The sequence below is a fragment of the Penicillium diatomitis genome (assembly GCF_028827545.1).
Source record: "Penicillium diatomitis strain IBT 30728 chromosome Unknown utg000008l_segment0_segment0, whole genome shotgun sequence".
NCBI lineage: Eukaryota > Fungi > Ascomycota > Eurotiomycetes > Eurotiales > Aspergillaceae > Penicillium > Penicillium diatomitis.
In genome coordinates, this window is record NW_026623180.1 from 1063897 (window position 1) to 1091885 (window position 27989).

General features: G+C 52.0%; 9 protein-coding genes across 9 annotated transcripts; 4 read left to right on the plus strand and 5 right to left on the minus strand.

The window, feature by feature from the left end:
• Positions 1–553: 553 nt before the first annotated feature.
• atm1 (ATP-binding cassette Fe/S cluster precursor transporter ATM1) lies at positions 554–3142 on the minus strand (the record flags this gene model as incomplete). The annotated part of the gene is made up of 7 exons (XM_056935998.1): positions 554–588; positions 632–863; positions 985–2031; positions 2111–2379; positions 2436–2550; positions 2647–2706; positions 2765–3142. Coding segments are annotated over 7 exons (2136 nt in total), but the record flags the coding sequence as incomplete, so codon positions are not given.
• Positions 3143–3655: 513 nt separating this feature from the next.
• On the plus strand, positions 3656–5199 carry N7539_006397 (AIM24 family protein; the record flags this gene model as incomplete). The annotated part of the gene is made up of 7 exons (XM_056935999.1): positions 3656–3827; positions 3900–4018; positions 4079–4150; positions 4210–4380; positions 4441–4559; positions 4624–4855; positions 4903–5199. The coding sequence occupies 7 exons, from the start codon at positions 3656–3658 to the stop codon at positions 5197–5199; spliced, it is 1182 nt and encodes a 393-aa protein (XP_056788923.1).
• A 396-nt stretch (positions 5200–5595) lies between these two features.
• On the minus strand, positions 5596–6429 carry N7539_006398 (Protein VAC14; the record flags this gene model as incomplete). The annotated part of the gene is made up of 2 exons (XM_056936000.1): positions 5596–5784; positions 5866–6429. The coding sequence occupies 2 exons, from the start codon at positions 6427–6429 to the stop codon at positions 5596–5598; spliced, it is 753 nt and encodes a 250-aa protein (XP_056788924.1).
• Positions 6430–7059: 630 nt separating this feature from the next.
• On the minus strand, positions 7060–10397 carry N7539_006399 (VAC14 family protein; the record flags this gene model as incomplete). The annotated part of the gene is made up of 10 exons (XM_056936001.1): positions 7060–7507; positions 7589–7748; positions 7802–7881; positions 7937–8055; positions 8124–8228; positions 8282–9054; positions 9111–9804; positions 9866–10036; positions 10101–10263; positions 10330–10397. 10 exons carry the CDS (start codon positions 10395–10397, stop codon positions 7060–7062), a joined length of 2781 nt encoding a protein of 926 aa, XP_056788925.1.
• A 1068-nt stretch (positions 10398–11465) lies between these two features.
• N7539_006400 (DNA-dependent ATPase RAD54) lies at positions 11466–14006 on the minus strand (the record flags this gene model as incomplete). Its single annotated transcript, XM_056936002.1, has 3 exons — positions 11466–13136; positions 13191–13274; positions 13332–14006. 3 exons carry the CDS (start codon positions 14004–14006, stop codon positions 11466–11468), a joined length of 2430 nt encoding a protein of 809 aa, XP_056788926.1.
• Positions 14007–14358: 352 nt separating this feature from the next.
• Positions 14359–15547, plus strand: N7539_006401 (uncharacterized protein; the record flags this gene model as incomplete). The annotated part of the gene is made up of 4 exons (XM_056936003.1): positions 14359–14521; positions 14612–14951; positions 15045–15387; positions 15461–15547. 4 exons carry the CDS (start codon positions 14359–14361, stop codon positions 15545–15547), a joined length of 933 nt encoding a protein of 310 aa, XP_056788927.1.
• Positions 15548–16109: 562 nt separating this feature from the next.
• On the minus strand, positions 16110–16602 carry N7539_006402 (putative C2H2 finger domain protein; the record flags this gene model as incomplete). Its single annotated transcript, XM_056936004.1, has 3 exons — positions 16110–16227; positions 16312–16491; positions 16562–16602. The coding sequence occupies 3 exons, from the start codon at positions 16600–16602 to the stop codon at positions 16110–16112; spliced, it is 339 nt and encodes a 112-aa protein (XP_056788928.1).
• A 1645-nt stretch (positions 16603–18247) lies between these two features.
• On the plus strand, positions 18248–20895 carry acoA (aconitate hydratase ACO1; the record flags this gene model as incomplete). Its single annotated transcript, XM_056936005.1, has 3 exons — positions 18248–18283; positions 18431–18448; positions 18589–20895. 3 exons carry the CDS (start codon positions 18248–18250, stop codon positions 20893–20895), a joined length of 2361 nt encoding a protein of 786 aa, XP_056788929.1.
• A 1160-nt stretch (positions 20896–22055) lies between these two features.
• On the plus strand, positions 22056–23334 carry N7539_006404 (uncharacterized protein; the record flags this gene model as incomplete). Its single annotated transcript, XM_056936006.1, has 3 exons — positions 22056–22139; positions 22369–22765; positions 22904–23334. 3 exons carry the CDS (start codon positions 22056–22058, stop codon positions 23332–23334), a joined length of 912 nt encoding a protein of 303 aa, XP_056788930.1.
• Between the last annotated feature and the right edge of the window lie 4655 nt (positions 23335–27989).

Here is a 27989-nt window from a genome sequence, read left to right on the forward strand (position 1 = left end):
GGTACTACCTTACTCCTAGGGAGGTACTAGGTACCTGAGTAACTTAGGTGGTGGTACTAGGCAAGTTAGTAGGTACCTACTACCTACATAACTAAATGCCGTACATCAACAAGTAGGTGGTATATCACTCTATTAACGTAGGTAGTGCCTCGAGCCTTGCAACACCCAGAGAAGGCGGGAAGCTCTCCGCAACAATGCAATAGTGTGCAGTTGTGCACTGTGCGAGTCAGTAGTACTAAGTTAGTACCTACCTTCCCTCCTAGTAGCCTACTAGGGCCCCAAGGTACCACGTTCCCCAGCCCATGCAGGGCCGTCCGCTGTCGTGGCACCAGACTCGCCACGATTCATGTCTAAATCTACGATAAGGCACTTTCAGAGCTAACTACTACTCCTCCTCCTCCTCCTACTACAGTAAGGCTGGACGTTCACAAATACCCCGGAAAGCGACTGTCCCCGAGCACTGCTGAGTGCTGACAGCAGAATAAAGACACATTCTATTCACAGAGGATCTATTGCACTCCGCTATACATCACGCTTCTCCTCGCGTCTTACTTTCTCCCTCCTCATCCTCGACATTCGACTCCTGAGCTATTCCCGGAAATTAGCAACCATGCTCCAAGACGCAAATGACAGAGTCGAAACGTACCATTCCACAACTCCGCATAGACTCCTTCCAGATCCAGTAGTTCTCGGTGTGATCCCATCTCCGCCACCTGACCATCCTTGAGTACCAGGATCTGGTCGCTGTCGTAGATCGTCCGCAGTCGGTGCGCCACAAACACGCTGGTGCGCCGCTTGTCCTTGAGGATGCTGTTGATGTTTTGCAGCAAGGCTTGCTCGGTGTATGTATCCAATGCCGAGGTCTAGATCGATCAATGGGAGCCGGGTGTCAGTTCATATGTGCATGACCGGGGAGATTCAGAGGAAGGAAGGAATGGATCGAAGGGGTGAGAACATGCGGGGAAAGTTCTCTGGGCCACTTACCGCTTCGTCAAAGAACAACAGCTGCGGATCCTTCAGCAACAATCGGGAGATAGCTAATCGCTGCTTCTCACCACCCGAAATCATCATGCCTCGCTCGCCGACCGCCGTCTCATACCCGTCCGGTAAACGCTCAATCAGTTCACTGATTCGAGCGCGCTCGGCAGCATGTCGAACCTCCTCATCAGTAGCATCAATTCGACCATAGCGAATATTGTGCGCGATCGTATCGTTAAAGAGCGGTGTATCTTGCGGGACGACACCAATAGCCTGTCGAAGGCTGTCGAGGCTCACATCACGCACGTCCTGGCCATCGATCAAGATTCGGCCGGATTGGGTGTCATAGAAGCGGAAGAGCAGGCGAAGAATGGTAGACTTACCGCATCCACTGGGGCCGACAATGGCAAACTTCGAGCCGGCGGGGATGGTGAAAGTCGCATTCTTCAAGATCGGACGATCGGAGTGATAGCCAAAAGTCACATTCTCAAATCGAATTTCTCCACCCTTTCGGAGGGTAAGAGGCGGAGCGTTTGGCTTCTCTTTGATGTTCACGTTCACCTTCTGCAGGTTAAACAGAGTCTCCATATCCAGCAGAGACTGGCGCAGTTCACGGTACACGGACCCCAGGAAGTTGAGCGGTACGGAGAGTTGAAAGACGAGCTGGTTGACCATGACCAAGTCGCCCACGGTGAGGGTACCGGTAGCCACCCCGTCAGCAGCCAGATACATCATGGCAGCCAGCGCAGTGGAGAAGATCATGTTCTGGCCAGAGTTGAGAAGAGCCAACGATGTAGTGACTTTGATGGATGCATCTTCGTAGTGCTTCAAAGCCTTATCATATCGAGCGACCTCGAACTTTTCATTGTTGAAATATTTGACAGCCTCGTAGTTGATGAGCGAGTCAACAGCAACGGTGGCACCGCGGTTGTCGGCGGCGTTGGCCTGTCGTCGGAATTTCGTGCGCCACGCAGTGGTCGTAATCGTGAATGCTGTGTAGGCCACCATGGTAGTAGCTGTGATGGCTGCAAATTGTAAACCGTACTGGTAGGTCTGGAGAGGCATGAGCAAAGAAAAGTCATCTAAAACAGGAGCACCAATCATTGGCAATCGGAGCAGTGGAACAACTTACCAAAATTCCGCAGACGAGAGAAATCTCCAAAGCAGTTGGTACAACGTGGAAGACCATCGAGGTGAGCAAAAAGCTAATACCCTTGGTACCCCGATCGATGGCGCGAGTGAGACCACCAGTTTGACGTGACAGATGGAAGTTGAGATCCAGTTGTAAGAGGTGATTGAAAACATTCCGTGCGACTTTTCGAATCGCCTTCTGGGCAACACTGGCAAAGACTGCATTACGAAGTTCTTGGAACACAGTTGCTCCTATGCGGGTTGCGCCGTCTGTTCCAACAACTTTAGCATTGGCTCGTTACAGTCATTCAAGCCTCATGACTTACATGCAATGATCATGGAGCCCGCCACAGTGTACGCCGTCCCACCCAGCGTCGCGAAATCGATATTCATCGAGTCAACAATATTCTTGAAGTAGAAAGGCACTTCAACATTAAGAACCTACATGCGCTGTCAGCGAACTTCGATCAGATAGACAGAGTAAGACAGAGTAAGACAGAGGGCAGACATCTATGGGCCTCCTTGTGGTCTACATACCTTTGAGCCTACAAGTAGCGAGAGCGCTGTGCCAACTCGGAGCTTGGTGCCCCAGTCATCCTATCATATGTGGTCAACCTTATATACCATGGGCCGGTTGAAGGAGCCAATTTGGTACCTTGGGCCACAAATATTTGGCCATTTCACGCATTATAGCCCAGTCTGCCCGCCTTTGATCTTTGTTCGCGATAGCTGATTCGCTCAATAAATCCTTTTTCGGGGCTGTTTTAGCCGTAATGCCACCAGGTTTCTCAGAGGAAGCTGCGCCAGCTACGTCGGAGCCGGTGACGGCGGTTGGAGCCTTGTTCCGAGCAGAGGAAGGATCCTTGCCATCAGTCGACTGGTTTTGACAGAAACGACTCGAATGAAACCATTGTAGCCGAATACTTCGATGCAGGGCATTTTTTGGTATCATCCACGGTGGCCGGCTGGCGAAGCTCGGATGTGTGCGCGGCGCAGTGCGCCAAGATGGAGCGCGAGCGGCTCTCAGCAGCATGGCTGCGAATTGCAAGATGATGTGACCACTCAGTGATATCTGAAGCAATTGACAAGGTCACAGTTGCATATTGAAGGGTGGCAGAGCGGGACTGCGTGCGCTCGTACTCTTGCGACGGATCCGTTCAAAGGACGATCGTGGGAGCTGCCGGCTTCGAAGGAAAGCCTCGGTCTTGTGCGGAGAGTCGGAAATAGAGCAGCAGATAGAGAGGGACAAAGCCAACCGATAAGACACAGGTGAAGAAATCAAAAGTAACGAGAAAATAGTGAGACCCGCTCTTAACCAACAAGCGCCGTTGTCGTGCGTAATGCTCTCTAATGAGGCAAGTTGAGGATGTCGCAATCGAACATTAAATGCGGGCGTGGTGTTAGGTCGTATCTCCGCTTCGCCGCTGGCCGCAGCCACGAGTGCCGGCGCCACAATTTCCCGGCCTGCTTTCCCTTGCGAGCTTCCAGGAACGACTGACGTAGAGCCCGACAAAGCTTTGCGCTCCACATCTTCCATTCAGACACTATGAGTCCAGCGCTTCAGCGAGGGGCCCGGACTCTGTCCTGGACCCGAGTTGTGCCTAAAGTCCACCGACAGGTCAGATTTGTTCAAATTCGTGCGACGCCATCGGCCGAGCCTACCGTCAACGGCGACCACTTGCCTCTGGCCGGCACACCCAGTTTCGCTGAATCGCGAGGTAAGAGAAATTGACTCGAGACTCGAAATGATTTTTTGTCTTGTGGGAAGCCAGCTAAATGATTTGCCATAGATGCACGCTTCGACGTCGTTGGCGCTCCGTACTCATTGCTTTCGGTGTCCTTGTCGGCTTCGCAGAACCTGTACACGCGCCGTGGAACGTTGGTGGGATTGAGCGGCAAGGCAGATAATGTATGTCATCTCAGAGCACTTCTGAGTCGGAAGGGGCATTAATTCTTACGGGCGCACCAGGTTGTTTCAACGTTGAGTGTGCTCGAGCCTTTTCGCAGAGCTCCTCTGGGAGTGCCTTTCTTATACCAAAAGGTAAATCTCTCAATATGCAGAAATCGGTGGTTGCACGGCCCTAGCTCACACCTTTCCAGGTCTCCTCTGCCAGCCCTGTGACAGCCCTTATATCCGTTCGATCCCCAACAACTTCATTTGCCGTGGTCAACCTCAATGGTTCGGTAGACTGGATGGTCGCCCAGAGACGCGCTCTGCTAGCATGGACGGGCCGGTCCTTGTCCATCAAGCCAACGATAGACACCAGCCTCGTACGTCTTCTGAACTTGAGCACAGGAGTGCTATGGTTGACTAATTTTTTTGCAATACAGAGCATGGCGCACTGGGGAAGCTCGGCGGTCACAGGTCGGGGATTGATCGCATTGGTAGGCCAGGGCCAGGTCTACTCCGTGGAGTTGAAACAGGGCGAACAATACATCGTGCATCCCAGGTGAGTTCTGCTAGATGGTTTTGAGAAGCGATCTTGTTGATACTGATTTGGTCTCTCTGCATAGCAATGTTGTCGCCTATACAATGTCCTCCGACCCTCCTCGCCCTTACCGCTTCAAATCTACAACCTTGAGCTTCCAGGTCCCTGGCCTAAAAAGCCTCCCACGTCTGCTTCAAAAAAGCAAGCTTGTACGTGACGTTTCGGCCTCCCAGGGTTGGAAAAAAACCATGAGTATCCTCCACAGGATCAGGACATGGTCTAGAATGACCTTCTGGGGTGATAGAGTGAGTTACCCAGTCGCATTCACAGCTGTGGTTGTCGATGACTAACCCTTGCCTTACAGCTGTTCCTGCAATTCGATGGACCTGCCACTGTTCTCATGCAGTCCCGTGGGCCTCGAGTGAACGACATTCTTTCTGAACGTCAGATCACTGAGCTTGCCGATGCTCCTCGAGGAATCAGTATCCGCCCAGATCAACATGAAGTCAGGAAAGCGACCCCCACAGAGACCGAGATCTCACGCACAGTCGATTCGTTGAACAAAGAGCTTCTGGGCATTCGACAAAGCGTTGCCGAGATTCGAAAGGATGGATCGGTGGAGATCAAAGAGACTGAGCGCACGGACTCCAGAGCCTTGTAGGAATCTGATGGCAGCTTCTTTGTGTACTTGAGGTGAATCTTGTTGTTTTCTCGGGCAGAGCTCCTTGCATCATGTATAAAATTTAGGCGTTAAGAGCAGTGGCATCAGATATTGATATTGGTGACTTTCCCTGTGCGAGGCAGAACGACTCAATGTCAAAGCAAGAACCTACACTCTCTTTCCGTGTGCAGTTTTCGGCTCTGCATAGAACTACCTACGCAGCCTACCAAAAAGAGCAAAACGCCGTGGCTGCTGGTACAAAATCGGAAGCTAATAGAACATTACGTCATTAATCAACGATATCATCAGTTATCATGTCAGGCACCCTGTCCTTCTCTCAAAACAATAAGCAACAGTATCCTTTCCCGTCGAGAGATTTGCTTGTGGAAGCAGTTCCTATCGAGACACTCCGCTCGCACAAGCCAGGGACAATTCGTTTCCTCGATGTTCATACTCCAATTCTGCAGAGCCAATGCTGATATCGACTCCTGGCAGCGATTCCTGGAGATGCTGGACATCGCTGGGCTTTAATGTGGTGCCTCGTGGCAGCATGATTGTCATCTTGCGCAGGTGAGGGAACATTTTCTATGATGATAATCCATTGTCATTTTCAATCACTCGATTACAATGAACCTTATGTCCTTGTGTGATCGCGGAAGCACTTACCGCGATACGCGCAGTGAGTCTCTGTCTTGTCCGCTCATCGCAAAGAGCGATGGGATCTTGCAGGTTTGATGCCGCCACAACTTTAAGCGTCAGCTTTTCTAGATTCGGAGCGCGAATCTCCGGCAGGGAAAGCAATCGCTGCGCGGGACGAACATGGAGGGTTGCCACGCGAAGCGCAGGGAACCTCAGCCCTCTCCATATTCGGTTCTGAACACTGGCGAACTGGCCTCGCGAGTCGTTGTGAAAGTTGACTTGCACAACGTACTTCAAGTACAACGCCCGCCGCAGGGGAGCCATGCTGTCGAGCGCGCCCAATTTTGCCACAGACAGGCCGTTCCACCACACGAAGCGCATTGCTTCGTGGAACCAGATCGAGTTGACCAAGGCGTACTTGATGAAGCGGTCTCGAGGGAATATCCAATCGTACTCCCACAGCTCAGCTTTGTGGCTTGGAGCATCCCAGAATAGAATGCGGCTAAGCAACTCGGAAGACGACAGGACACGCTGAGCTGCGGTGAGATTGATCTTCAGGGTCGAGACGCTCTTGGTGAGTTGGCGGTCCATAATGATGTGAGCTGGATGATTGCCGGTCTGTCATAGGTATGTGATTGGAGTGAAGTGGGTTCAAAGTGGTGTGAAATCGAGGGCAAACGAAATATAAACCAAGTGGATTGAGGTTGATAACGATCTGTAAATACCTAGAGGACGGTAGGCTAGATGTGAGTATCCAGTAAGAGACTCGAAAATTATAGAATTTCGCAGTTTGGAGATGGCGAAAGTAAGTAGATGACTGTAGGTCAATCAAATCGGAAGTGTCGGTGTTAGGTTGGGAGGGCTTCCAGTACGGAAACAGAAGTGTTTGGAGGATTGAATGGTTGCAAGATAGGGAGAAGGAAGTAACGGTATTAATGGAGAGGGAGAGGGGGGCGTTATGTGTGAACGAGAAAGTGCCTGGAAACCACAATCTCAGCGCGTTCACGGTCAGCGTCAAGTCATGTATAGAAGCATCTACTAGGCTGATAGAACGTGGTGCGTGGCGACGCCGACACGATTCTTTCAACTACAGTGGAGGCTGATAAAAGTCGGAGCCTTGGGCGTACCCATGCTTTATAAAGCTCGCTAGGTTGTTGCAGTGACTGATGAAAAAGCTAGTTACATTATCAGATGGCATCTCCCGTCTTTCCATCCGATACATTACCTCTTCGACTTACGGCCGCCGATGCCTAGACGGCCCAGGTTAGGCAGGCTCGACTTGTGTTTGTGGGCAGAACTGAGAAGCGATGAGGAGCCTGATGGCTTGGGTTCGGCTACCCCACGAGCAATACTTCCCACTGTACCGGAGGTTCCAGTCATGGAGCCCATACCAGTGCCAATAGAACCGAGTAATCCTGCACGAGAGGTATCGGGCATGCCAGGTCGGTCTCGTGTCCGTTCAGCAGTTGCCGCAGATAGCGCGGCACTGAGCGAAGGATTCTGCAATGAGTCAGTAGGGTCCATTGAGTGTCGTTGGGCAGCCTGTGCACGTCGTGCTCGTTCTTGAACAGCCTTGAATTTGTCGAGGAGTTCGGTCCAGCGAATATCATCCCGACTTTTGAGCCGGGTTCCGGAAGAGCGGTCAAAGGACGGCGTGGTTTGAGATGTGCTAATGTGACTCATAAGTACGTGTGGCCTGGGACATTGAGGAGTACCTTTGGGAAGGACAGTGGGAACTTCATTTGCGTACCTGCGTGGACCACCATGGAGAAAACCGATATTGCTGACGCTGTTTAATCGGTTCTTGAGGGCGGCAAAGGCGGAGCTCTGGGGCAGGAGCATGAGGACACCGTAGAGGCATTTGTACAGGTAGGGGTATTTTTCGGGTTCGAGCAGTTGAAGACGGAGGTCTATGGAGGTTAGCATGTACATAAGCGAGGAGGACTTTGTCTAGTGACCGTACATGTGAACACGGGTGATTCAAGGAGCTGCACCAGCTTGTCAATCTGGATGAGCATATTGACGGTCATTTCAAGTTCAGCACTGTGATGGTCAGAAACGTAGACGACTTGCGACACCAAAAGTAGCTTAATCCTACAAGATTTGCAAGAGGTTATAAGCCTGCTCATAAGCCTGCGCAAGGAGACATAAAGAAAACGTCGACACGGCGTTGTGACACCAGGACCGAAACAGGGCGACAAAAAACATTTGTCCATCCTAAGTTTCCGTGTCAGTTCTTGTTCTCCGAGTCCATAGTCACAGGTTTCTTAGGATTTATATCGCACCCTTGTGTCAAGGTTCCTCAATCGCTTTCGCATGTCAGATAGTTCAGGCGCGGTGATAAGGTTGTTGTTCAGATTTTGGACCATGATGCTAGCAAATTCGAGGTCCTATAGTTTGTTAGTCATGATCGCGCTACTGACTGGAAGTAATCATATCTTACCTCTTCCTTCTCCAGGCAGTCGGCCAGAGTCCTATAGATTCGTTCTGGACTCAGATTCAAACACAATTGACGAATGATCAAATTACCGCGAACTTCCAGCAGATGTCGATCGGTCGAGAACAATTGTAACAGGTTGACCATGAAGGATGTGAAATAGCTGTCCTCGCTATTCCGCGATATCTGAGACAACAATTGCAGATCTTTTGTCACAACAGCTTCTGCTGGATCGGATAATGTTTTCAACAATGCGGGAAACGTCCCATCGTTGAATGCGACGACCTTACGCGGGGCCTTCCGGTGTAGCATAATCAGCCAAGTTAACGCAGCTACCCGAGTGGCTTCATGCTCGTTCAAAAATTGAAGCGTAAGGGAGTTGACTGCAGCTGCATAGTCGAGGTCTACCGGCTGAGGCGGCGCTGAAATAATACTGTCGCGAGGTGTTGGAGCCCTTGAAGACTCCTGCCCCGCCTTTCTAGGGTCAAACGCGGAGATGTCTGACATCTTCCTGTCAATGCTGTCGCGACTGTTGGTGAAGGAAGGAATCTTTGATGGGTTAAGAGCGGGTTCTTCGATATCGTCGTCTGATAAAGAATATATGTATTCGAGCAAGGACTTGTTCAGGCGATTTGCTGCTTGCCGCACAGAATCTGCACCACTTGACATTGCCGGAAGTACTTGGGTCAATAACCGAGGGACAAATGGGAGAATGTCTTCGGGACTGATCTCGAAAAATGCATCGATCCAGCGAAGCGCTGTCAGTTGCATTTCCTCCTCTATTATTGGTGAGTCAGACAGTAAGCAGAGGATCAGGGAAGCGGAACACAATTACCATATGAGGTGTCCACGAAGGTGACGAGAATATCCAGAATTTTCGGGAAATCTATTTGCACGTCTTGCCCAGGAATCCAATCGCCGTCGGCTTGCATCGTCTCTTCATCAAATAAGGAATCTGATGCAGCGGAATCGTCCACGGCAACGTCGTCTTTCTCCGCCTCATCAGCTCCATTGCTGTCAACCGACTGCCGCGTTTTGGAGCTCACAGTGTCGCTCGTCACAGAACGCCTACGGCTCTCCTGGCTTTTTTGGCTCTTTTCAAGGCCCTTCTTCACTCGCGTGATTCTTTTGATCTCCCCCAAAAATCTCTCCAAGAGGCCTTGAGTGGCAACATTGACTTCCTTGTGAGGGCCTCCCAGAAATTTGATCAGGCCTTCCAAGAACTCAGGCAGGAATGTGACCAGCTCAAGATCAGGTATGGTGTCGAGAAGTGTCAACCACGACACCAAGAAATTTCGTGTATATGGGCCGATGACGTGGATTCGTTCCTTCAGTAGCGGGATGAATTTAGCCAGCGAGAACGCGGTCGGGAGATCATCGTCGTTTGCATCTTCTGAATCGGCTGCTGTTTTCTCTGACAGCTGTAGCACTGAGACGTACGAGGCCGCCGATTCAGCCACAATGTCTTTCACCAGTCGATCCAAGAGCTCCGCACCGTTTTTTACCGAAAGTTCTGAGTCCGAGGCAAGCTAGAAGCAGATGATTAGCCTCTGTGAAAGTATACAGCGAATATTAGGTAAGTCTGTGTACTTTGGAAAGAGCATCGAAAATCTCATTGAAGTAGACAAGAACTTCACCCTTGGCCACCTTGGCGATGTTGTACATGCTTTCGCAGGCATAATAGCGCACTCGTGCATCTTGATCGGTGAAGCATGCTAGGACCGGCGGTACAATCTCTCGCAGATACTGTGCAACTCCTTCCTAACAGGTTCATTATTTAGCACCTCGTGACGGTTGTCGGTTTCGAAGCCACAGGGTGACTCACTGATCCTAGCGCGATCGAGGCAGCTGCCAATCCAATCAGACCTCCATTTCGAGCGTGAGGCTGATGTACAGCATAAGCATAGTCGTGGCACAGCTGTTCGACTATCCTTCCAATCCTTTCCGAGTCTCCTTTGATAACGGCATCGCGGACGATCTTCTCCAACCTGAAGGCGATACGGTTCGTTAGCGGCGGTGTAGCGATAAAAGTATCATCATGGCTCGGTTCTTACTCTAGAGCTCCTTGCTTCCTCTTGTCATAGAGCTTGTCATTGAGTAGTCGCTGTATTGAGTTATCCATCGCTCCAAGATCTGGAGAAGATAACTATTGAATACGCCGGCTAGGCACTGGTCATTGTGGGAATGGTATAGCTCAAGCGTCCTCTCGTCGCAGACCACAGATCCGATCAAGCTCTGAGGTGCTGTATAAGAAGAAGGTTGTGACGTTCGAACGGCTTTGTGCTCAAGTTGTTCCTTGTGACGATCAAATCAACAGCTCCGAGGTGGGGGAGTGCGTTGTCAACGCGGAGATGCTGAGGAGTCAAAGCGGCGTATGACGTAAGTCAGCAATGGCTGGAAGTCTTGACTTGGTCTGAATCAGATGTCTCGGAGCCAATGCTGACCCCCTGAGAATGGTATCTGGAAAGCGATCGGACAACTTAGGTCTGAAACTGGAGGTTGATATGGTCCTTGTTATTTGTGTTTGTTGATCTGGATTTTGAGCAGTGTGGAATCCACTTGAGCTAGAGCTCACTAGCGCTCGTGTGAACTCCGTATCGGTACTACGGCAATCATTGATTGCGCGCCCGGATTGCGGTCCAACCTTATCGCTCTTGCGGCGTCAGGCACGCATGCAGCCACCAAGTGCTCGTATGCTGATCTCAATGACTGAAAGGATGAGAATTACTGTATATATCATGTCAAGGCGAGTGGGGATATTGGCAAGCTCTGACCAGTCTCGATGACTGGAACTTATTGCCCAGTGCATCACTCGTCCCAGGTTCCAAACCAAGTGCGCGCTACCTTACGAGCTTCGAGATATATCCGTAGCCGCGTATATACCAAGTGGACTGGAAGCTGCAAGGTGAATCGGGAAGTCGCTCGACTAGAGAGCATCCGCAAGTGATCTGAATGAGGGCTGGATGCACCAAATAGAAGTGTCAATACAAAGGTGCTTTTTACCTATAAGGGCGGCATCGTACACCTGAGGAGAGAGGCACGTGTTGTGAGTTCTTGAAAGGGCAGGGGTTCTGCAGGAAGCAAACTGTGGGGTTTCTTCCGCGTCACTTCGCGTCGTAAACATCAATATCGACTTCATAAAGGCTGCTTCATTATGATCATTGCATCAGGAATTATTATGTCTATCTATCTAATGACTGATGTACTGGAACACCGATGACACATCCCGTTCCCCGGTCTCCTGGCGGATGAGCAGGTCCTGAATCTTGGCCAAGGGGCCATTCTCCCCATTGTTGACGAAATGATTCCAGGAACTGGTGTCTCCATAAAGCATTGCCGGAGCCTTGACAAATTGTGTGCCGTCTTCGCGACAGCGCTTACACTTGAATGTGTCATGCGTGTCACTGCGAGTCTCGGGCTTGAACTGGAAGAGCTCTCGCAGCGACTCAAGAGAGAAGTGGCGCTCCACATCCTCGGCAGAGTCAACAACACAAGAAGATAGCGACTGCTTATGAGATTGACGCTGAAAGATCTTTTCCTCAATCGACCCTGTGGCAATGAATCGGTAGACGAAACAATCCTTCTTCTGGCCATCACGCCAGACACGAGCCAAGGCTTGTTGGTCTGCAGCCGGGTTCCAATCGGGATCGAATAGCACCAGCCGGTTGGCACCGATCAGGTTGAGACCGCATCCACCGGCCTTGCTGCTCAACAGGAAAACAAACTCCTCGCCATCCGGGTTATTGAACTTGTCCACGAGCTTGGTTCGCTTCTTGATGTTCATGGTACCATCCAATCGGAGACTGCCATATCCACGCGATCGACAAAGCTTTTCGAAAAGATCCAAGGTCTGGGTGTAGTTACTGATGAGCACAATCTTGTCATTCGTATCTTGTCGGATTCGGGCAAGCATCCGATCCAGCACCATCATTTTGCCGGAATACCAGGTTTTCACGTCTCGATCACGCCCACGGGCTTCCGGAGGCGCATAATCTTCAGGGAACGCGTGCTCACAGCCTGGAAGATCCTCGGAGAGATTCAGCAGGTCGGGGTGATTGCAGAGCTTCTTCAAGATTCCAATCGCCTTCAAAGGTTGACTGCCTTTGCCTCGAAGCAGACTGCGAATCTCAGGACTCTGGATAAAGTGGTTGTAGAGGTCCAATTGAAAAGGCGCCATATTGCAGAACACCACATGCTCGTATTTCACAGGCAAGTACTTGGATAGAATGTCGTTGGTGCGGCGGATGATGAACTTGTTGACAATGGCGGACAGCTCTCGCAAGCGTTCATCACCCAGTTTTCTGTCCTCTTCGGTACCTGCCGCATCTCGGCCACGAAGAATGGGAATCTCGAATCTCTTTCTGAACTCATTTTGCGAACCCAGAAGATTGGGATTGGCAAAGTGGAGTAAAGCAAAGTACTCCGACAGATCGTTTTGAATAGGCGTGCCGGACAGAATCACGCGGCGACTGACATTGAGACTGTTCAGGGCCATCCACGTCAAACTCTCTTTATTCTTGAGGCGATGTCCCTCGTCACACAGAAGCAGACCGATCGAAGTATCCTTGAGAACGTCGACGTACATGCGGAGTGTCTCGTAGGATACAATGAGCACGGGTCTGACGACACTCCGCCCCGACGCAATAGCCCACTGCTTGAGCTGAGAAATAAGCTCAGCCTTGGACGCCTTGCCATCAATGGCAAAAGGCGTGGTAGCATCTTTGCCAAGCCATTTTGTCAACTCATTGGCCCAATTACCCACCAGACTCGATGGACATGCGATTACACATTTCTGTATTGTCGTCCTTCCTGCCTCTGGATCTTGTTTGAGTAATGTCCACATTAATGAGATGCATTGTAACTAAGATAGTCAGTCCACAGGCTCCTTGTCAATAACAACATTTCAAGTACTTACTGTCTTTCCCAGACCCATCCCATCTGCCATGATGCAACCATTTGCATTCTTATCAATCAGTCCAGTGGTAGCACGGTACAAGAACTGCCCGGTAGAGAAAGTCAGCGGGCATCTAGTCATTTAGGTGAAACTGTCTCCTACCTTCACTCCTTCCACCTGGTGTGGTCGCAAGATCTTTGAGAGTCTTGGATCAATAACAACAGGTACTTTTGGCCTTCCTTCAACCTTCTTCTTAATGCCCAATATATCTGCTAGGCTTTTATGTACTAGAGGCTCGTCCAACTTGGGCTCAGCGGACTCCTTCGACTCTTCTGCCTTTGATTCGACTTCTTCAGGAACATCATCAACAGTCGGGTCGTATAGAACGATTGCAAACTCTCCACTCGGGTCGTGCAGTGGTTTCGCCACAAACGTGGCACCTTGTCGCATGCCCAGGGTAGGAGCTGCTCGTCCTGCATTGTATTCACCGGTGTCCTTGTTGACCAAGGGGATCCTGAACTTCTGTCTGAATGCTGTATCGGAGTCTTTTGGCTTGAAGACGGGGAATTTGTTCACTTCTCGAGTCGCTAGCGCCAGCCGGTCGTCATTTGTGTACGCTTTTTCGGCACCATCTTCCACGCTGCCATCGGCATCTGCATAGTTCACCTTTCTTCTCTTCCTTGCCGGTTTTTCGGATACTCGCGTATGTGTTGCGGAACCGGGACATTTGAAGGGTTTAATGAGGCGATCCAGCACATTCACGGATTTTGGCTGTAATGGAGTCTTGACGTTGCCGTCCGCAGTAGCGCCTGGCCGAGGGCGATACCTGTCACGCATGTGAGTCAGTCTTCCTCTCGGCTCGCGGCAAAGGGATCGGAGGATTCATACATCACAGATAGTAAATGACGAGAGCTGAGCGGACGAGGAAGACGAAACTGTACAATTCGCCCCCTGTGAGAACATGAATGGTCCGCTAGAGTTGAAAATATTATGTTGTTGGAGGAGTCGCCACCGACGCGCTCATGCCTCGTTCATGCCTCGCGTCTGCCTACAGCACCAAAGTGCCGCGTGTGCACGTGACCTTGTTATCATGGCGGCCCCCCCGCTATGGAGTAAGTCAGCCAAGTTGGGGGTTGCCGACTAGTTCGCGGGGTTGGACATTTGCACATTCATCACATATCGAAGCTCCATGTCTCCTGATTTCTGGGCTGGATACATCAGCGGCGCTCTCGGGATCATCATTGGCAATCCTCTGGATGTGATCAAAGTCCGACTTCAAGCTGGCCGATCAAGAGAGGTACCCGGCCAATCACAGCTGAGCCGTGTTGAGAGAGCTCGGTCCCTGGTGCGAGGTCAGTTGTCGCCTTGAAATTTTCGAGATATCTAACTTCGAGCTTCGCATTGCTACGGAAGCCAACGTTTCTAACGATCCCACGTTTCAGGCGCGGCCGCACCAATTCTTGGCTATGGCGCTCTCAATGCTCTGCTGTTCGTTGCGTATAATCGCTCCTTGAAGGTAATGGATAGCAGTCTAGTAGATCCTACAAATCCAGACGGCGTCCCTCTCTACAAAATCTGGATAGCTGGCGCCGCAGGCGGTCTTGCCAGTTGGTCCATTTCCTCTCCCACGGAGTTTATTAAGTGTAGAGCGCAGCTGGATTCTCGCCCGGAAGTCTCATCCTGGACTGTCGCCAAAGACATCTGTCGTACTCGAGGCTTGCAAGGCCTGTACTATGGAGGCGCCATCACCAGTGCGCGAGATTCCATCGGTTACGGTTTTTAGTACGAGGATCCAGTCCATTCCCCCACCCGTTGACTTCGCCCGGTCATGCGCAAACGATTGACTGACACACACACTCTCTTTCCTATGGTCAGCTTCTGGTCTTACGAACTATGCAAACGACTCATGACAGTTGAGAACGAAAGCGCCCATCAGTCCGCTGTGAAGATTCTCCTGTGCGGTGGGATTGCGGGCATTGTCACCTGGGGGTCTGTCTTTCCCCTGGACATGATCAAGACTCGTCTGCAGGCGCAGACGATGCAAGAAAGGCCACCTCTCTCCGCAAACGCAGAGGGTCAGGTCCTGTTGCGAGCCTGCCGCCCGACGTTGAATTCCATGCAGCTCGCCCGTGAAGTCTATCGGGCCGAGGGCGTGGGTGCCTTTTATCGGGGCCTCGGGATCTGCAGCATTCGAGCCTTTATTGTCAACGCTGTTCAGGTACGTTTCCTCTCCAGGTACCCCACATGCATGGAACTTCGAGCAGAATCAGGAGACTGATACTCAATCGTAGTGGGCTGCCTATGAATGGCTGATGAAGGCATTCAGTGCCGCGAGTGCGCCAGCGCCAGTCACCAATCATCTACGTGTCGAAGGATGAATAGTTCGTATGTCTAGTGTGAGATCATGAAGATGGACCTTAGGATTTAGAATGTGACAATGTATAGCACCCGCGACCACCACCATTTCCACAATTGTCACAATGCTGTAGACCGAAATCCAGTTACGGTTAGACTTGATTCTGGCAAACTGGTACACCTGTCTGGGCATTCTTTAGTATTTACTCGGTATCACCGCGGACGCTGGTTCGCAAGGAAATAAATTTCGCGCATGTGGTGCGAGCCGATGCCGGCACTTTTTCCATCCATGGATCCATCGGCCGGGAGACAGGTGAAAATCGCCGGGCATCGGCACATCTATCGACAGATATCACGTGACACTAAGTTGGCCACCAGCGCCAAAAAAAAAAAAAAAAAAAAGAAAAGTCGTGGAGCGGGATGCAAGCATTGAGAAATAGAACTCATGGCGCATGATTTTGTGGGCTCAGCAACGGTCAAGTATAAGGCCGTAGTGGTCTTCATAGCAAGAGACCGTAGCTAGAGGGCCATCTCCTCTGGGCAGGCGAGAGCTGTGGTGAAATTTTGGAGAGTTCAGAGTCCAGCTCAATCTTTCATCTCCACGTTGTCGTCCTGCCGACGCTGGACATTATCCGCGGCACCGAGTCCGACCGCAGCCTCAGCGATTCTCTGGCTGTGAGGTTCCTCCTTGAGAATACGAAGTCTAACGATGAAGAATAAACTGATTAGCGACCGCAATGCAATCCGGCGCGGACCGGGAGAGGATGAGACTCAAGGCGCCACGCACCTGCGCTTGTGATTCTTGCCCTTCATATGGGCCTTGAGGTTGTAGTCGCTCTCGAACCACTTGGAGCACTCCATGCAATAGTGCTGTCCTAATCCCGGTAGATCCTCGACATCCTTGGTCTCCTTGTATTGCGACAAGTGGCGCGGGGAATCAAGGTCGGCCAGGACCTGGTCGTAATCTCTGCGCAGGTGGTCAGCGATCTCATCATCATCGAGGTGGAAAGGCCATCGACGCAGCCGCAGGCGCATACCTTGTGCGACGCTTCGTCTTGATTCTACGAAGAGCACCCATCTTGAAGTTCGGGCTGCTAGTATCTCCAAATGGTCGTCGTTGGAGTGATGGAGAGGAAAAAACCCGTTAGTGCCGATTGCGGATGTAACTTGTGAGCCCAAGTGGAGCACAAGGGGCAGCTGGGGCCAAAGGGCTCGAGGTTTGAGATTCGAAATCGTTGTCCGCTTCGGTTTGTGGGCCGTGGGCACCACTGAGGGGGAACGGACTGGAAAAGAGACCTTCGAAACACCTCGGGTTTGATTGGCGGTCGACCGCTGGGCCGCAGCGGAACACGCAGTCGGCACGCCTCGGCTCAGCTGGGGGTGGTCACCGGGTTACGGGACGTGGTCCTGTAATTCTTGGTATTCCTGACGGTATCGAGTGTCCTCCTCGAAATGAGTAACTTATGACGTTTGCATCGCGGCATGCTGCTCCGCAGTTCTTGTTGCGGCCATCTTTGATGTCAACAAGGAGGACTGCGCCGGATTGTCTCTCGATGAGACCAAGTGTGATAGACACGGACAACTCTGTGGACAGCACTCGAGTTGACTCTCGGAATAGAGACTGCTATTGCAGTAGACCAGAATAGCCAATGGCTCCATTTAAGACCTTCGCGGTCACCGGCACGTCTTTTCAAGCTGCAGAAGACCGCCCGTCAATCCAAGCCTCGGTGTACATATCCTGACTTTCCGGCGACTGAGAGTCTGGGGAACCAAGGAGCAGCCTTACGGAGGACAGGCCGAGTTCGATACCTCTCATACAAGAATATCCGTGATTCAGTAGTACAATGTTGAATGTACAACTGCACATTCCTCTCCGTCCACGGTGTCATTTACCTATTTTTTCGCCCACGATTTTACAGTATCCGACGACCCGTCCTTCAGTCCGCAGTCCGTTGCTCTTTGGCCCTGGCACCGGATCTTGCCTTTCTGGGGTTGGTGTGTCCCACGCGTGTAATTGTCAATTCAGTGATTGGACGGCCAAGAGGACGCCAGCGTCCAGGCCCCATCACATGCCGTGTATTGCCATGGCCGATATCAATCTGGTCTTTCAACTTTCTTTCCAAGATGCCATGCTCAACTGTCCAGAATCCATAATCCAGAGTCCATTTTGTTGACAGCTGCCAGCTTTGCCGCGGATGATGGGTGTGGCTGGGCTTGACTTCAGTGTTACTGTGCTTAGCTTCTCATGAGAGGTGTAGGCCTATTCGAGAGCCCCGATATAAGTAGTGGAATTATAGAGACAATTGACTTTCTCGAGAGCACATCAGAACCACCCGACTACACTATTCAGTGGTGAGTCGTGACTATGTGTCAACCGGACAGACTGGTACAATCGTTATAATGTACTTTAGTCTGCCAGAGACTCAAATTCAGCTCGACAGTTGCTCCACTTCCCCCAGCCTCTCCAGTCTTCCCTGCTGTGGCTAGCAAACGGCGGAACACCGAGTATTGTTACCGTATGACACGTATCGCCATGGTAACAGCGGTTACGGCTCTTCGGTCCCAGTCGAATTCTGTCGCCCACTCAAAACCACCAAGCTTCCCTTTTTTCTCTTCCTTCTTTTCCTCTCCCCATTCTCCTCTCTTTCTTGCTTCCACAGGTGAAGGTGGTTGCTTACATTTGGATGCGTTGTGCTGTCTCGTTTTAGAGAAAGCTTTCCATCATGATTTCTACTCGCCTTGCGCGTGCCGGTGCGCTGGTAAGTTCGCAACCCAGGCTTCCTCGACTTGCGATGGGACGATGTTCACCACACGGACATCGCTCACTTGCAAGCCCCGAGAAAACCCCCTTGAGACAGATACATATGTGATCGAGTCAACAGCATCGCTAACTGATCCATTCACAGGCCCCTAAGTTCCGCCTTGTAAGCAGTCGATTCTCCTCGGTCGTCACCGCGAAAATGCGTTCCCACCCTCATTCGGGGAGCAAAACGTGGCATGACGACAAGATGCATGATGACTTTCCCCCCCAGGTACTAACATGAGCAATTTTTTCCCAATCCAGCTCAGCGGAACTCGGGCCTTTGCTACCGTCAACAACGATGCTCTGGACAAGAAGGTCGAGATGACCATCCACGAGAAGGGCAACTACATCAACTACAAGAAGATGTCCGAGAACCTCGACATCGTTCGTGGTCGCCTGCAGCGCCCTCTCACCTACGCCGAGAAGGTCCTGTACTCTCACCTTGACGACCCCCACGGTCAGGAGATTGAGCGCGGTACTTCCTACCTGAAGCTGCGCCCCGACCGTGTTGCTTGCCAGGACGCTACTGCCCAGATGGCTATCCTCCAGTTCATGTCCGCTGGCATGCCCTCTGTTCAGACCCCTACCACCGTCCACTGTGACCACTTGATTGAAGCCCAGGTTGGTGGTGAGAAGGATTTGGCTCGTGCCAACGAGATCAACAAGGAGGTTTACGACTTCCTTGCCTCCGCCACCGCCAAGTACAACATCGGTTTCTGGAAGCCCGGTTCCGGTATCATTCACCAGATCGTTTTGGAGAACTACGCTTTCCCCGGTGGTCTGATGATCGGTACTGACTCTCACACTCCCAACGCCGGTGGTCTCGGTATGGCTGCCATCGGTGTCGGTGGTGCTGATGCTGTCGATGTCATGGCTGGTCTCCCCTGGGAGCTCAAGGCCCCCAAGGTCATCGGTGTCCGTCTGACTGGTCAGATGTCTGGCTGGACCACCCCCAAGGATATCATCCTGAAGGTGGCTGGTCTCCTCACCGTCAAGGGTGGTACTGGTGCCATCATTGAGTACCACGGACCCGGTGTCAACTCCCTGTCCTGCACTGGTATGGGTACCATCTGTAACATGGGTGCTGAGATTGGTGCCACCACCTCCATCTTCCCCTTCAATGACCGCATGTACGATTACCTGAAGGCCACCAAGCGTCAGAACATCGGTGACTTCTCCCGTGACTACGCTGCCCAGCTCCGTGAGGATGAGGGTGCCGAATACGACCAGCTCATCGAGATCAACCTGTCGGAGCTCGAGCCTCACATCAACGGTCCCTTCACCCCCGATCTTGCTACCCCCATCTCCCAGTTCAAGGAGGCTGTCAAGGCCAACAAGTGGCCTGAGGAGCTCAAGGTTGGTCTGATCGGTTCTTGCACCAACTCCTCCTACGAGGATATGTCCCGTGCCGCTTCCATCGCGCGCGATGCTCTCGACCACGGCCTCAAGTCCAAGTCTCTGTTCACCATCACCCCCGGTTCCGAGCAGATTCGCGCCACCATTGAGCGTGACGGTCAGATGGCCACCATGGAGGAGTACGGCGGTGTCATCCTTGCTAACGCCTGTGGTCCCTGCATTGGTCAGTGGGACCGCAAGGACGTCAAGAAGGGCGAGGCAAACTCCATCATTTCTTCCTACAACCGTAACTTCACTGGCCGTAACGACGCTAACCCTGCCACCCACGCCTTTGTCGCCTCCCCCGACATCGTTGTTGCCATGACCGTTGCCGGTACCCTCAACTTCAACCCTCTCGTCGATAAGCTGAAGGATGCCAACGGCAAGGAGTTCATGCTCAAGCCCCCCACTGGTGACGGTCTGCCCGAGCGTGGCTACGACCCCGGCCAGAACACCTACCAGGCTCCCCCCGCCGACCGCAGCTCCGTCAACGTTGCTGTCTCCCCCACCAGTGACCGTCTCCAGGTCCTTGCTGGTTTCTCCAAGTGGGACGGCAAGAACGCCGAGAACATCCCCATCCTGATCAAGTGCCAGGGCAAGACCACCACTGACCACATCTCCATGGCTGGCCCCTGGTTGAAGTACCGTGGTCACTTGGACAACATCTCCAACAACATGTTGATCGGTGCCATCAACGAGGAGAACGGTGAGGCCAACAAGGTCAAGAACGCCTTCACTGGCAAGTACGACGCCGTCCCCGCCACTGCCCGTGACTACAAGGCTCGCGGTGTCCAGTGGGTCGTCATTGGTGACTGGAACTACGGCGAGGGTTCTTCCCGTGAGCACGCTGCTCTGGAGCCCCGTCACCTCGGTGGTCTCGCCATCATCACCCGCTCCTTCGCTCGTATCCACGAGACCAACCTGAAGAAGCAGGGTATGCTTCCCCTCACCTTCACCGACCCCGCCGACTACGAGAAGATCCGCCCCGATGACAAGGTTGACCTGATGTGCACTGAGCTCGCCGTTGGCAAGCCCATGACCCTCCGTGTCCACCCCGCCGACGGCAGCGCCGCCTTCGACGTCTCCCTCAGCCACACCTTCAACGAGTCTCAGATCGAGTGGTTCCACGACGGTTCCGCCCTGAACACCATGGCCCGCAAGGCTGGCAACTAAATGGGGATTCACTCTAATACCTCATTTCTCCCTCCTTCTCACACACTCTCTCCTACATGATCTCCCCCTTTTGATCTCGCGAGTAATCGGAGCCACCTCACCCTCCCTTCTCGTGGTTTCGAATTGAATGTACAATACATTCTCTTGATGTGCTTAGCGTCTTCCGAATAAGAGAGCGAACATAGCTGGCTATCGGAAAACCCACCAACAGACTGCTTCTATCCCCCTTACTACGCTGTCTCTCGTGTGTGTGTGTATGCATGCTAGTCTCTTACTCACTTTTTTTTTCTTGAGCCCGGTACGAAGGAGTTGTGCTTTCTTGGAAGAAAAACACTTTATCATGACCTATTGTCTTTTTCTTTTTCCCGGCCTCAGGCCTTGCGTTGGATTCCCGATTCCTGTTTGGGTGGGCTCATTGGATATAATCTTATCTGATTTCTCTCACCACGATGTTTCCGTATGTCTTCCAGGATAGCATGCATACAGTTGAATTTTTTCTTTCGTGTTTTATCCAGAATTTTCCCATCCTGCTAGTAGTATAGCGCAACACAGCTGGGCCCAGAATCCGCCTGGACGAGTTTGCGGATCGGTAGGTCCAAATCTGGCGTAATCCTGATCCTGCCCAGACATCGAGCGGCACATATTTCTTACTTGGGTCAGCTTATTTCTCACTTCATGGAGGTTGAAGGCTCACACTGGCTCTCGCCCCAACACTCGTGAGGTATTGGGTTTGGTGCACCACAAGGTCTCGTACCTGGTTCAGTTGAGAGGTAAGGTACCGGATCATGGAGGCTGAGCTAATCTACCGAGGCCCGGTCCTTTCTACCCCGCGGGTGAGGCTTGCATCTTTAAAAAGAGGGTGAACGCCGCGGCGAAGCGTGCACAGATCTACGTATGTACGATTGAGACTCCGTCGGTGGTCTTGACATTGATCTTCACAGTGTCTGGCTCACTTCGGGGGTTCGAGATAGTAGAGCGCTGCTCTCGGCTTGATCGATTCAATCTTGACTTTGGAACTGACCGGGTTCTTTTTGCCTCTCTTCTCAAAGCTCATTGTATGGTTCAAGGGAGAAGGGCTGAGCTCATCTAGCCGTCTGATTGTGTCTGGCGTAGGGAAGATCACGCTGGGGTACAAGCCTTGAAGCACGTGTTCATCCGCAATGGCGACGCAGCTGGTGGCTCTTCCGGAGGTTGAACGACTGAGCGCTTCGGTGATTCGAATCCTGGGTGCCAATCCGGGCAAGGTGCGTATAGAGACTGCGCGAAATCCGGCGCATGATATGGATTGTGCCTGTGTACAGGCTGATGAGTGATGAGAGTGACTGACTGTTGAGTCGGGATGAGAGTGGGCAAGAGGGTGCTTCGGCGCCCTTTTGTCTCCTGCTCTTTCTAGCTCTTTGGTCTTATAGTTTACTTTACAAGGTACCTACCTCATCTCTGTATTTTGCAGTTTGTCCACGGAATGAATGACAGATTGTCCGTCTGATACCAACCACCATCACAGGCACAAACACATACCTCGTTGGCCGAGGGTACCAGCGCATCCTCATCGACACCGGCCAAGGCGAAGAAGCATGGGCCAAGAACCTCCAGACTGTGCTGACCGACGAAAACGCCACAGTACACCAGGCTCTCTTGACTCACTGGCACGGGGACCATGTCGGGGGCGTGGCTGATCTGCAACGGCTCTGTCCCCAAGTTCAGGTATTCAAATGCCCCACGGACCTGGAGCAGGATTACGCGACCATCGTGGACGGTCAGGTATTTGGCGTCGAGGGGGCCACTCTGAAAGCCTTGTTCACGCCGGGCCACACGGAGGATCATATGGCGTTTGTGCTCGAGGAAGAGGACGCCATGTTTACCGGTGATAGTGAGTGAACCATCGCCTCTCCCCCGGCCTGTTTTTGTCTCTTTTTCATCCATCTTTTTTGTCACGGGTCCGGCTCTTCTACATACTTGGATGACCCATCGAGAAGAAGTGAAAACGTCTTGGCTCAACTCTCGGTAGATGTCCTCGGCCACGGCACCGCCGTGTTTGAAAATCTCCGCACCTATCTGGCGAGTCTGCATCGCATGCGCGAACGCGTTCGCGGCCGCGGATACCCCGGCCACGGCGCGGTTGTCGAGAACGCGCCGGCACGCATCCAAGAGTATATTCAGCATCGACAACAGCGCGAAGATGAAGTGATTCGCGTGCTGCGCTACGGTCAACTCGAGGTGCCCTCGGGGAGGAGGAGCACCGACACCGAGCCCGAGTCTCGTCGTGCGTGGACCCCACTGCAGCTGGTGCAGACGATCTACGTGGGAGTGCCGGAGACTTTGCATCTCCCGGCATCGCATGGGATCTCTTTGGTGTTGGAGAAGTTGCAGGAAGAAGGGAAGACGGTGCAGGATGAATCGGGGGCATGGAGGCTGGTGGGGGAGAAAAGTACCCTGTGATATAGCCGCAGCTGAACGCGGACGCACTTTGCCCGAGGTCCATAGTACATACTACATACTGTTCGTGCAGTGGAGTTATACCTCAACGGCGAGGTGAGGTGAGATCTCGACGTGTCCAGCCCTGTGCATAGGTAGCAGCCGACGTATGAATGCAGATGCTCGAAGTAAGTAACATGCTTCTTCACCTGATTATCTGAGCCAATGCGCTGAAGAGATTGTGATTGTAACTGCGTGACCGGGTGGTGACCTCAGATGGGGCCTTGGGTGTGCTCATAGATAGGTCTGGTTTAGAGGTACTCTGCTTTGATCACCTACCTACTGGACTGGACTGGACGATCGGCCTTGCTAGAATTACCTACATTCCTTAGGGCAGTACGCTATAGGAGTACTTTTCTAAACATGAAGGTTAAGCTCTGAGGCTCCTAGTAGGCTAGCACTACTCACCTCCGCTATAGTATAACTCCATACTCATAGTAGCTCACAGCTTTCGGACGTTCGAGAGTACCGTAGGTCACATCCAATAGGTATGCAAGGTCTCGGATATGCATTCCACGCATGATAACACTCGGACAATCAATTCACCGATGGAGATCATTGTAGGTCTGCAGTCCGGCAAGGTATTCAAGGCATGAGTGACAGGCTGCAGTCAATTCTCCACGAGTCGATACATATTTTAGGGGTTCATGCTGTCTACTGGATGGCTTCTGATCCAGGCGCATCCTTTTCAAACGGGTACAGAGGACGTCTCGACGACCGAGTCGAGGAGTAGACCGTTCCTACCCCCCGCCTTCATTTGATGTCTCCTTGACGGGTCCTCGACAAGTCAAGCGCCATGTATGGTTGGTGGTAGCTCCTCCGGGCTGGAGTGCTGAGTGATGAATGCTGAGTGCTGAGCCATGACTCCCTGGCTGCGGGTGCTTGAATGCCTTTGCTCCACCTCTCCCGAAACGACCCATCCTTCCCGTCGGGTTCTGATGAACTCAAGTCGACGTCAGGAGGCGGTCATTCTTGTTCCCTCTTCTTCTTCTCAGTTGTGATTATTGTGATTGTTCCCCTCGACTACTACTCTGTTGCCCTCTGCGGCTCATATGCATGCTGTCCGACCAGGAAGATCGCCCAGTTGTCCAGGTATCCAGGTAAGGTATATAGTCCAGTCCAGTCCAGTCCAACCAAGTAATCCGAGAAAAACGGCGAAAGAAAAAGCCCTTTCGCCAAGACCCGTCACGCCCAGTTCGGGTCTATTTATCCCGGTTTTTTGAGTTTTGTCATGCCTGATGGGATGGTGAGTCTGCTGACTTGGAATCTGGTGCATAATCTCCATGTAGTCATGTAGGGTATGACCATGGGCAACGTAAGTAAAGTGGCTAGTCTTGCTCTTGACTCTGTTGAGTCTTTACTACTGTACTCTCCAAGGGTTTCTTGTCCTCCTCCGTGGGGCATACCATGCAGACATGGACAGTGTACGTGGTTCTTGGCTGATCGCTCTGTTCCACGCGGCATCCTGACCGACAGGCTGGAACGAGACACACACCAATCAGGGTCTGCTTGAGCCACACTCGGTTCCGAGTCGGTCGTCCTTGAATTGTCGGGCTCGGCAGAATTCATCGTTGAGTTTATTATGATCAATGTTCTGGTGCTGATTGTCGAGTTGTCATTGATGGCCTGATGCGTTGGTCCCCAGCTTTTGGTAGAGTGTGACTTTCTCGGTGAGTTGACACTGTGTGTATAACTATACACTAGTGAGTTGAGGAGTGACTCTTGACTAGAGTGGTTCACGGACTACCTTACCTATAACCCCAGTCCACCAGTACCTGATCCAGTAGTTCCAGAAACACCACTCGTCCCGGTGGCTTCGTACCGCAGTCTGTGATTCTGATGTCAGTGTTGATCACTCTCCTCGACCCAGTAATACTTTGACTTACCCTCCTTCTCCGGTCCATGTCGAACATGACAACCAAGTCGACCGTCCTCATCCTGAATCCGGTTGAATGTGCCCAAACGGCTTGACAGGCCAGCGAATAACCGCCCGGGACTGGCGCCAGCCTGCCCGGAGACGAGGAGCTCCCCGTCCCCCGGTCCCGGTCCCGGTCCAGGGGCCGAGTATATGAGAATCGCATGGAAGGATGCAGATTGCACCTTGGATCTAGACCGACGAGCCAGTGAACAAGGTGACAGTTGACAGTTGACAGTTGACAGTTGACACTCTTGTCGTGGATGGGAGACGTCCATGGCACAGCTGATGATAGATTGGGTCGGGAGTGATCTTGGATAGCCATGGCATGGAGTATTAAGTATTCACTTATTGAGTAATATAGACGGTATCGATACATGCCGGTCAAGGCCGGATGAAACTCGTAGTATAAAAGTACAAAGTTAGTACTACTGAATACTCACTAAAATAGTAGTAGTAGTACTACTACTACTACTACTACTACTACTACTACTACTACTACTACTACTACTACTACTACTACTACTACTACTACTACTACTACTACTTCTTATGATGGGCAAGGTCGATTGACTGAGGCCTGACGGGTCAAATGCCGGTGATGCTCGACGGTGATCTTTCCGGTGATGCTCGATGGTGATCTTTCCGGTGATGCTCGACGGTGATCTTTCCGGTGATGCTCGATGGTGATCTTTCCGGTGATGCTCGACGGTGATCTTTCCGGTGATGCTCGATGGTGATCTTTCTGGTGATGCTCGATGGTGATCTTTCCGGTGATGCTCGATGGTGATCTTTCTGGTGATGCTCGATGGTGATCTTTCCGGTGATGCTCGATGGTGATCTTTCTGGTGATGCTCGATGGTGATCTTTCTCGGAGAGCACTGGAGAAGTTCATGTGCGATACGGTGGTACCTCCAGACCTCCGTGCTCGTCTTCCGTCTGAGTCTAGTAGTGTCCAGGTCGTTCTACTCTCGTATCTCGTATATCTACTAGTAGTAACTGTTAACTAGTAGTAACTAACTCATCTCGATCATCCGAGTCTCAGTCTAGGTAAGTAGGTATAGGTACTTGCCGTCACCTTGACGGATCGACGGTGCCCAGCGACTCGACTCGACGACTCGAGATGCTTCGTGGAACAACGTGCACAACGTGCCCGGGTCCGGGCGAGGCCGAGGCGTTGGATTTCCTCTTTCGGCCAAACCCCGTCTTCGCAAGGGTGCCTGCGGGACATGTGGATGTGCGTTGGGATGGCTATTGATCTCCATCTTCAGTGAGTCCTCCTACTGTCCTGGTGACTCCCGGTCCAGACTCTCGTGTACTCTTGGGACTTCGTATGATAGTACCCTGACTAGACTCCTCTCGCAGGAGAGGCGGAGCCTGAGCCTGCTCAGTTGAATTTCAGAAAGTTTGGTCCACCGAGTGCCCAACTTCCCCCCGGTCAGGTACCCCGGCGTCAACGATAGAAAAGATGAGGACCGAATAGCGCGGAGGGAAACAAGGAGGAGAAGGTTATTCATCCGTCCACCTGGCCACCTGTTCACGTGTGGCTGAACGCCTTGGCTGAGACGCTCTTTTTTCCTCTCTCTCTCTCTCTCTCTCTCTCTCTCTCTCTCTCTCTCTCTCTCTCCTTGTTGGCTTTTTTCCCCTCTTCCACTCCTCAACCTCTGCCCCTCATCTACACTGACTTTTCTCCCCGTCTCTCTACGCGTCTGGTTCTTCTTTGTTCGGGTCCTCTCATCTCCATCCCCTCTGATGATGGGCAGCCGGGAAGAGCCTCTGCCTTCACCCAAAGCATAGGATAGAAAAAAACAAGGGTCTCCGCTCCACCATCCGTGGTGGACAATCCACGTTCCAAGTTGTTTCGACCGGTTCCAAACGGCCGGAGACCAGCGAAAAACTCAGGTCCCCGTCCAGGTTCAGGTCTAGTATCCGTAATGGGAATTCCTCATTAATCGATCGTCATATATAATCAGACGCATAATCATCACTATTATCACTAGCATCATCACAATCTCATCCCGAGTATCGCATGGTTCCATTGAGTCAACCCTGACCTCACCTCCCCAAAGACCCAACCCCGAGATAGTCTCTTCGTCCCTCTTTCCTTTCTCTCTCTCTCTCTCTCTCTGTCTCTCTTCTTCTTCTTCCTCCTCCTCCTCCTCCTCCTCCTCTTCTTCTTTATCCACCCCCACTCGAATTGCGAGCTTCTTGACATCGTGAACCCCCCAAGATTCTGACCAACAACTCATCGGCTACGGCTTGTGCTCCGCTGTGCTCCGCTGTGCTCCGCTGTGCTCTGTTTCCATTGATCTGCCTTCTCTGCCGCGACGGTCTAGACCCTCTCTGCTTGTGAACCGTTGAAGCCGACACTCTTGGGTGTGTTTGGTCGCAGATTAAAACTTCAACCGCCGACCAGGTGAGCAGGCAGCATTTCAACGGTAAGTGTATTCCTCCATAGAGTGCGATCAATGGACAAGCCATGGCGTCGGGTGCTGTTTGGTGTCGGTGATGATGAATGATGATGATGATGATGATGATGATGTTACTGCCGACGATTACTTGGCTGAGGCGGGGCACCCGAAAACTAGCTTCGTGCTAATTTGAGATCTGCAGTTGACCGTTTCCAGCTTCAAGAAAAAACCATCACACCTCCAATTTTCTAGTGTCTTCCAAAACACTCGACACACCTCCCTCTTTCTCTCTC